General features: G+C 37.5%; 1 protein-coding gene across 1 annotated transcript; it reads left to right on the top strand.

Annotated features, from left to right (window-relative positions):
* The first annotated feature begins 431 nt into the window (after positions 1-431).
* Positions 432-9894, top strand: LOC118825395 (butyrophilin subfamily 2 member A2-like). The gene is made up of 10 exons (XM_036595982.1): positions 432-486; positions 1708-2058; positions 3107-3382; positions 3601-3708; positions 4976-4994; positions 5270-5379; positions 5744-5770; positions 7155-7181; positions 7636-7662; positions 9268-9894. Exons 1-10 carry the CDS (start codon positions 432-434, stop codon positions 9807-9809), a joined length of 1542 nt encoding a protein of 513 aa, XP_036451875.1. The 3' UTR covers positions 9810-9894.

Raw genomic sequence — 9894 nt, 5'->3', positions numbered from 1 at the left:
TATTAACCTAAAAGTTCTATGAACATTTATTTTGCTACACTCAAATGCAAAGATATATGAACAGGAAAGTGAAATATTTAACACTGAGTGCTTTTCATTTGTTCAATTTCACTTTTTAAAGTACATTTTAAACTTGTACTTTGTGTCTGTCTATGTGTGTGTGTGTGTGTGTGTGTGTGTGTGTGTGTGTGTGGGAAAGAGAGAGAGTAGGTGAGTGAGTGAGTGAGTGACCAGTTCAGCTTGTTTCTCTACTTCTATAGAAAATGAAAGGACTCCCGGCTAGACTTTCAAGACGAGCATAATGAGAGAGATTTCCTCATTTTTTTGGTTCAATATGTAAAGTTTGTGTGCGGTAAATGACAATAGGAGTTTTGAAATTGTGAAAAAGTGTTTATTACTCTGTGGCAATGAGAAGAAACTGTTCTTCAGGGATGAAGTTTGTCTGTGTGACACAGATTTTCTTCATCTTCATGGATTCTCAATCAGGTATATTCAAAGTGTGTGTGCGAGTGTGTGTGCTCACTTTGGGGTTTTCTTACTGCACATTTATAAACAAACAGCAACCAACAGAACTTACGGTACTAGCTTTTGTTTATTTTATTTTAGGGACAGCCGGGACCATCATAATAACCACAATTATTATTTTTATTGTCTTTGTGGTTATCTTTTGCATGTCATTTGGCTAATTAGCTATCATGCTTGGTAATTATATCTAGCTTAACTTAGTAGCTGACTACTATCAATCAAAAGATTGAACTGCTCTGTTCTGCATGGAAACACTGACACAAATTTCTGCAATTACACAGAATCATGTCTAGAATGCAAAGCTTATATTTTTCTGCTGAGTGAAAATATGAGAAAAACACTTATTCTGTAAAGGGTAGCATCAGAGGTGTGGACTGGAGCCATTTTGACTTGGGACTCGACTTGAGACTTGAGTGTCTTGACTTGGGACTTGACTCGGGACTCGAGTGTCAAGACTTGAGACTTACTTGTTACTTGCAACTTAGTGACTTGTTACCACCTCTGGCTGTCATAAATACTAATAGGGGTAGTTCTATCTTCCCAACTAGCTTACCCCAACAAAGATATAGTACGTAAGAATTTGAAAAATAGCAAATGATACATCAACATACCATTCTCGTTTACATTGAGGTGAATTTGTTGGTCTTGTAAGAGTGCTTGGTGATTTTATCTTCAACTGGAAGGGCAAAGAAGTTGATAAATTGTCATTGACTTTAGCTAGAATGTTAGCAAACACAGAGGAGCACATCCTTGACTTGGTCCTGTGGAAACCAATCTTGAGCAGCTATCAAAAACCATGAAACTGGAACCTTTGGTACTGGACTGAAGACCAACAGAAAAAGCACACTTCTGATTTTCTGGTATGGTTCTGGTACTTTGGGCAGTAGAACAATGCCTTATATGTTGTATGTATGTATGTATGTATGTAAAGCCTTACTAAACGTGAAACTAAATATGTTGCTCCATGAAAAGAAAGTTATGACTTTGAGTATAGTTGTTTAGTTGACCAATAAGAATTCTCAGCCTTCTTGACCAGATGTCTGAGGAATCACAGTTATGGAAGGAAAATCTATCATTTAAAGCTGAGTGCAACCTTTCAATCTTGAAAATGCCTTCATGATAATACACAGTAAATGTGTAGTCAAGTTAAAAATGTGCTGGTTTGTTTGTTTCACAATACAGAGTGTTTGAAGGTGGTTGGTGCAGCTGCTCCTCTTTTTGCTGTAGCTGGTGAAGATCTGGTTCTGCCCTGCTCTATCCAACCCAGCACCAGTGCTGTGGATATGAGAGTAGAGTGGTTCAGAGTAGATGTAACAGACTCATTAGTCCATCTTTATAAAGACCGTGAAGACAAAAATGAAGGGCAGATTTTAAGCTACAGAGGAAGAACAGCACTGTCAAGAGAGGAGCTGCAAAAAGGCAACGCTTCACTTAAACTCTCAGCAGTCCAAGTCTCAGATGAGGGAGCTTACAAATGTCTCGTTGAAGCCAAATCCTGGTATGATGACATTACTGTTAATGTCATTGTTGAGGGTAAGAAATATTTACTTGGTTGATTTTTCACTGAAAGTTCAGTTGTGCCACATATTTTTGCTGCTGTGTCCCTTGTTGTTATTTACCTTCAGTATCTTCACATTTTTGGATGTGGTAGATGTTTAGTTTAAACCCTACAAAGAGAAAATCTAGTGTTCCTATGACATACCTGATACCTTTATAAACCCTGAATAGCACTTGAAAAACATATTTATTGTTCCAGCTGATATGAATTAGGTGAAGCACTACTTTGCCATAAATCGATACCTTTGGAGACCATGGCAATCTCTAAAGATGACTATCAAGTTTTCTTTCCTTTAACTTTTAGTTTACTGACACATCACTTTCACATCAGCAGAACATCATAAATACTGAGGCGATGGGGAGAGCTTTACATTTGCTCTAGTCATGCAACTTCTCCAGGCCCACTGCAAGAAAATATAACTGTAAAATGGCAGCAACATAGGGTAAAAATGACTCTGGGGGGCTCCCAAGTGGTGCAACTGTCTAAGTGTTCACCTTGTCATTAGAATTCAGTTCCTGGTGACCCCTTAATGCAGGGGTGTCCAGTCTTATCTTCAAAGGGCCAGGGTGGATGCAGGTTTTCATTCTAAAAAAGCAGGTGGAATTGGCTACGACTAAATTGGGGAGGAACTTAGGTTAAAAGAAAAAAAAAACTTTAAAAATGACTGGGAGGTAGTCAAAGGACAAAGAGAAGATGTAGATGAGATGGAACCTCAAACTTTTATTACAATCATGTGATCACATCACATGAGCTAAAACATTTTAGCTTATATAACTCCTGTAACACTGGCAAAACCCAGAGCTTGGAAATTTCTATAGCACAAAGAAAATCAATAAGTATCTTACATAAAAGGTATAAAATGACAGTAATGTTTTATGACACATCATGTCAACTGGAACATGGAATACGTATGAGTGTGTACATGTACTGCTTACGTCACATACATGTCATGTATGTCAGCATAAAAAGTTTGTGCAAAAAGTTAGCTAGTGATAATTCTTTTGATGTTGATGATCCCTGCAGTTCTGGGAACTCACCCGGTGATCACTATGGAGGGCTATGACAACTTAGGAGGGATCAATCTAGTGTGTGAATCTAAAGGTTGGAATCCTAAACCTGATGTTTGGTGGCTGGACAGAGAAGGGGTCACTCTGAATGCTGAAGATACAGAGACACACAGAGACACTGAGGGCTTCAGAGTGAAACACAGCATCACTGTTCATGATAGTGACTCCAACAGATTCTACTGCAGACTTCAACAAAAGCATCACATGAGGGAGACAGATATTATCATCTCTGGTAAATGCATTTCCATACTTCTTTACAGTTTTGGTCGTAAGTGACGGTACATGCTCAAGATCCCAGACAATCACTTGACTGTGCAACAGATCCTGTACAGATTACACACGTTTCAGTTTAGTTACAGTTTCTTTCAGTTTTCAAGTAGTAACAAATAATCACAGATGCTTATTTGTTATTTTGGTATCTGTGTAAATATCATCCCATTTCTATTTCAGGCAAAGTCTTTCATGCATGGAAGTTTGCTGTCGTCAGTATTTCAGTTTTAGCGGTCATCTCTGCTGTTGTCTTCATTGTAACCATCATCTGTGTTTGTCAAAAGAAAGGTATTATTTTTAATTAATCTTAAGAAGCTTAAAGCTGTAATATATAATTTGGGGATTTAGTGAAATTATTCCACTCAAACACAAACAACTAGCAGTTAAGATGTGGTGACATAAGGTTTTCTGACTTTGTGAAACTAATGACAAATTTGGATGGACTAAAAGCTAATCCAGCCAGACTTTATATCAATTTGTAAAAAATATATTCTCCAAATGACTGCTGCCAAATTCGACTCAACACCTCAGTTTTGAAGTATTACTTTAGGCTTTACAGGGTAACTCGCAGCAGTGCAAGGACATCATGTTTGGTGTATTTTTGCTACAGACCAGCTTCAAACTCTATTTGTAATTATATTAGGATATACACAGATCAGCCATAACATCAAAACCACCTCCTTGTTTCTACACTCATTGTCTATTTTATCAGCTCTACTTACTATATAGGTGCACTTTGTAGTTCTACAATTGTATACTGTAGTCCATCTGTTTCTTTGCATTATTTGTAAGCCCCTTTCACCCTGTTTTTAAACGGTCAGGACTCCCACAGGAGTTTTTAAACACTATGCCCACTCGCTGTCCACTCTATCAGACATACCTTGTTGGTCCACCTTGTATATGTAAAATTAGAAGCTCATTTATTGCTGCTGTTTGTATTAGTCACCCTCTAGTCTTTAATCAGTGGTCCCAGGATGCTGTTGGCTGGATATTTTGGTTGGTGGACTATTCTTAGTCTAGCAGTCACACTAAGGTATTTAAAAGCTCCAGCAGCACTGCTGTGTCCAATCCACTCGTACCAACACACACTAACATACCACCACAACGTCAGTGTCACTGCAGTGCTGAACGATCCACCACCCAAATAACCACCACCCAAATACCTGCTCTGTGGTGGTCCTGTGGAGGTCCTGTCTGTTGAGGAATAGGGTAAAGGGGGGTAACAAACTGTGCAGAGAAATAGATGGTCTATAGTCTGTAATCATAGAACCACAAAGTGCCCCTCTTTGGTAAGTGGAACTGATAAAATGGACAATGAGTGTAGATACAAGGAGGTAGTTTCTGACAGAATTAGAGCATTCATAATTAACCTGGTACTAAAAAAAAATTGAGTTTATTATGTATAATTATAGTAAAGCACTGTATATGATGAAATAAAAGTCATTAATTAAATAAGACAGAGTTATTTTTCAACTAATGTTTTATTCATTATATTGCACATAATGTTGTAATGCCTTTGTTAATAACTACTAGTTTATCTGTTTTAGCAATTCAGAAAAGATTGAAAGAGCAAGGTAAAAATTATTTTCAACTGTTAAAAATACTTCTTTTGCATAAACATTTAGTAGATTAGATGGACTAGATCAGAGGTGCCCCTCCTGGTCCTGGAGATCTACCATCCTGCAGTTGAGGCTCCAACCCTAATCTAACACACCTGATCCATGCAATGAAGACCTTCAGGGGCATCTGAATATTACAGCCAGATGTGTTGGATCTGAACTTTTCAGGGTGGTAGATCTCCAGGACCAAGATTGAGCACCTCAGCATTAGACTAATTTTACCTCTTGAGTTTTCATGTGTTTTTTTGTACATTTCATGCACATTTTTGTGGTGTCTCATTGTGTTGCCCTTATTTTTATTGTTTCTTTTCAGAAATTCTAAGCAAGAAACTACAAAATGGTACATATATATTTTTTGTTCAGTCTAGGCATGTCATAAACTCATGAATTAACTTTATAAACCTCTCTTTTTAGAGTTCTGGGAGTTTTTAGGTTCTGAGGGTAAAAGGTGGTAGATTTACACCAGTAGAATCATAGATTACTCAAGACTTTACATTAAATAGACTCTTCAATGTTTAATAACACTCTTCAGTGTTTTTTATGTACTTGATTGTTTAATTTGAAGTTAATCAAGAAACTATTGAGCTGATGATTCAGCCAATATTTATGATCTGTTTAAAGTTATTAGAGTAGATTTCACAACTGTGATTTGCTTTCTACCATCAGTTCACTCATATGAATCAATTATTTATTTATGTTTCCAGATTTTGAAAAGGAGAAACAGTATGCAGGTGAGGACGGCTGATTGTTTGTCTTTTTGAGGTCAGGACGTCTGTGATGAAGACATTTCTGTCTTGAGAGATGGACATAAGTTGAATAAAGAGTTCTTAGATGCAAACCTCATGGAACTGGTTAACTCACTCATGCTTAGCAGGCCGAAGATTCTCCACAATGGGGAACAATTTGTAGTTTTGTTTTGTTGGTTATTTATTAAGTTGTTTTGATGTTTCTTAAGAATAATGCAGCGCATAGATGATGCAGTGTTTCTTTGTTACTGACAAAGATGCAGAAAATATATGAGCCAAAGCCAAAATAACAAGGATAATAGCCCAAACAAATAAACTCAAGATACATGAACAAATAATACAGTCCAAAATCCACTAAAAACAGCAAACAAGGAAGAAAAAGAAATGGCTTACCTTTCATACTTTTTTGTAGATTGCAGTTTAGAGTTTCCATTATAATACTATATTTTATAATATATATTATCATAAAGAGGTTTCATTATAATACTGTAAGAATCTAGAGCACATTTATTACATGTTGCATGCATTCAAAAAGCATTATAAATATGGCTATTAGTATTTATAAAAATACATTACGCATCATAGCTATTTTTATTATGTATTATAAATTGTTCAAATGATGCATTATAATTAATATTTATAACATTTTATATTGTCAGTGCCAAAGAAACAAACCTACCTTGTCATAAACTCACGCCATTATTTCTTTTAGCAACTTATGAATTCTGATATTTTAACACTTTTATAAGAACTTGTAAGTTGTATTTGTGATCTGTAACTGAAATATAATTTCGACTAAAGAAAGCTTGTTTATGTATTTAGTTATTTATTTATTGTTAATTATAATGCATAAACTAGCATAATATGGCTTATTATGAACACTTCTTATAATGCATTATGTTAACAATTCATACTGGGTTCCAATGTGTATAATGTGTAATGCATTTTTATAAACATTTATAGCCATGTTTATAATGCCTTTTGAATTCATTATACCATGTCATGAATGTGTTTATAGGTTTTTATAGACATGGTATTCATAGAAAGTGTTACTATTAATGTATTTCTTGACCTCACTTTCAGTTAGTGTTAATGGCAGATTTAGACCTCTGAATAAAAGCCTTTCAACCCCAAATTAAAAAGTAAACCCCAAGTTAAAAAGGCATTCAGTCTAAAAGCTATATGTTAGGAATATTTAAGAGTAAAAGGCACATTTGGGATTTTTAATAGCTCACAATTCTGCGATGCATAGCATGGAGCTAGAGTTTTATAGCCAAGTCAAAAAGAAACTGACTATAATTTTCAATGGTTACTGATAGTATTAATGTGATTCCTTTGATATTAACAGTTCTAATTTTCCTGTTTTCAGAAATCCAGAGGCAGAGGGTAGAGGACGGTAAATTTCTTTTCAAGCCCTACACTTAAAATCTTTTTTTTAGATTTTTATCTCCAAAAATGCTGCAGTGAGTGAGTACCCTGCTGAAAAAAATCATAGCAACCATTAAATATTAATATTGGTTCCTGGTGGCCATCTAGTAGCCACTAGTGGCCTTTTGTGTTTCCCTGATTAGCTAATATCACAGTGACCACTAATTACAGGTGTAATGCATTACTTTATAATCTTTAAACACTTACGTACAGTCACTACAACCTCTTGCTAAATATTTTGGAAAAGTTTTGCTCAAGTGTTAATCACAGCTGGAAATTCTGCAGTTTAGTCAGATCATCACTAAACCTAGCATAGTTTGCGCAGTTCATCTGTATGATTCTATACAAACATAAGTTATTTATCTTAATTTCATCTAGCATATCTGCCACTGTATATTGATTAAACTATTTTCTGTTCTCAGAGTTTGAAAAGAAAATGAATCATGCAGGTAAGGAAGGCTTTTTTTTTTGTTTTTGTAGTGATCAATCGGTCAAGCAGCATGCACAAACAACATCTACAATCAGCCTCCCCAGAGAATATGCATTATAAAGAAGCTACACAATGAAAGAGCAGCACTGATTTTCTCTGTGTGTTATTCATAGACAGTTTTTTACTCAAATCAGAGTCCACATGGTATCATTAAGTACTTGTAGTGTCCTCAACTGGTGCTGAGTGCCATTTTCCACTTGCTCCTTTCTCAGATATAGACCAGGTTGTAGACACACCTGAGACTAATCTTGCTAAATTAGCACAATGCCTTCAGCTGTTCAATGGCTGACAGCACTACGGAGAGGGGATCTCAGTACTTGACTGTGACTGTGTTGAGGCCTCTGTAGTCAGTGCAGGGTAGTCATCTCTGCACAGAGAAAAAACCAGTGGAAGTAGATGAAGTTGACAGTGTGATACTCCTCCATAGCCTGAATTTCAGCAACAGAGAGAAGGTGTAGAGGGTCTGTTCCACAGGGGGTAACCTCCCTAAGCAGGTCAAAGGCACAGTGCCAAGGGTGATGAAGAGGGAGACATATGGCCTTAGTTTTACTGAAACTATCAGATCCTGATAAGCATAGATGTTGAGGTGCAGGGAAGTCTTAAGCAGGTCCATCAGCACTGAGAGGACCTAGTGAACAGGAGAAGAAAAAGAGGAGAATGGTAATAGGGTTATGGTAGAGGTGGTAATGTAAGACAAGAAATCTGCCTTGAGTAGTCCACTTAACTCACCAGCGTGTTAACAGAGACACGACAGTGGCGATTTTGAATGAATAAGAAAGTGTCACCAGGTACAGAGTCCACAGTCAAAGTACAGAGTTAGAGAGCACTGAAGTAAAACCTCCAGTACTTAGATTACACACCATTATACTTATCACGCAGGGCTAGGCGTGCCTCTGGTGACTTGAGCAGAGGGAGAGTAGGTGGCTTGTCTGAGCATGTGTAGACATCTAAATGGGCTCACAAACCTGGGGAAAGCAGCTGGAAGCTGGGGTGGTGGACATGGCTGAAGTATGGCGATAAGCTCTTTCACAGCAGTTCCAAAATCCCTAAGCTTGATCAGAATCAGCCTGGACTAAATCCAAGGTGCTATAGGTACCTTCTGCTTCTCAAGAGTAATCAGCTGCACCCATAAGTGTTGGTGAAGTCTGCTGTAATGAATGGTTTAGAGATACAAGATGCATGCCCAGGAATATTTATTAGACAGAGGCAAAGCCAAAAATCATCCAGGCTACTGCAAACAAGCTGCTGTAGACATTTCAGAAACTTAAAACACAATAAACAAGTTGAGATATAGATCTGGCAGACAGGATGATGTAGGACAGGTAAACCCAAAAACTAACCACAGACAGAAAGTCTAAACATGGTTTAAGGCAGATCTATCCATTTAAGAGCTGAGGGTGCAGAGGGAGCCTATATGCTCTAGCTGAAGAGAGCTTAACAGGGATCCAGGCAAGGGTCCTAAGTCCTTTAATGAGTAGGTGTGTCCAAAAATTGACAGTTACTGTATGCACTTGTATTTCAGTCATCCTAAATCACATGCTTGACATGAATATCTGTCTTTCAGTGGAAGTGACTCTGGAAGCTGATACTGCAAGTCCAAAACTCATCCTCTCTGATGATGGAAAACAAGTGACACATGGAGACACAAAACAGGATCTTCCTGACACCCCAGAAAGGTTTGATCATTGTCCCTGTGTCCTGGGAAAGGAGGGATTCTCCTCAGGAAGAATTTACTATGAGGTGCAGGTCAGTGGGAAGACTAAGTGGGACTTAGGAGTGGCCAAAGAGTCCATTAACAGGAAGGGGAAGATTACACTGGACCCACAGAATGGATTCTGGGCTATTGTTCTGAGGAAGGGGAATGAGTATAGAGCTTGTGTTGGTTCTTCCATCCTCCTCTACCCAAGAGAGAAGCTCCAGAAGGTGGGAGTGTTTATGGATTATGAGGAGGGTCTGGTCTCCTTTTATGATGTGGAGTCCAGATCTCATATCTACTCTTTCACTGGCCAGTCTTTCACTGAGAAACTCTATCCATACTTCAGCCCCTGTAATAACAAAAGAGGTAAAAACTCAGCGCCGCTTGTTATTTCTCCTGTTTCCGAATGAGGTTTTGTCTAAAAATCTTGTGATTTTTCATAGTAAGATCACACTAAGGGAAAGCATTCTGTCTGTGTGCGTGTAAGTGAGAGAG

This window comes from Colossoma macropomum, unplaced genomic scaffold (genome assembly GCF_904425465.1).
Source record: "Colossoma macropomum unplaced genomic scaffold, Colossoma_macropomum, whole genome shotgun sequence".
In the NCBI taxonomy this organism is placed as follows: domain Eukaryota; kingdom Metazoa; phylum Chordata; class Actinopteri; order Characiformes; family Serrasalmidae; genus Colossoma; species Colossoma macropomum.
This window is presented reverse-complemented; position numbering and strand designations above follow the sequence as displayed.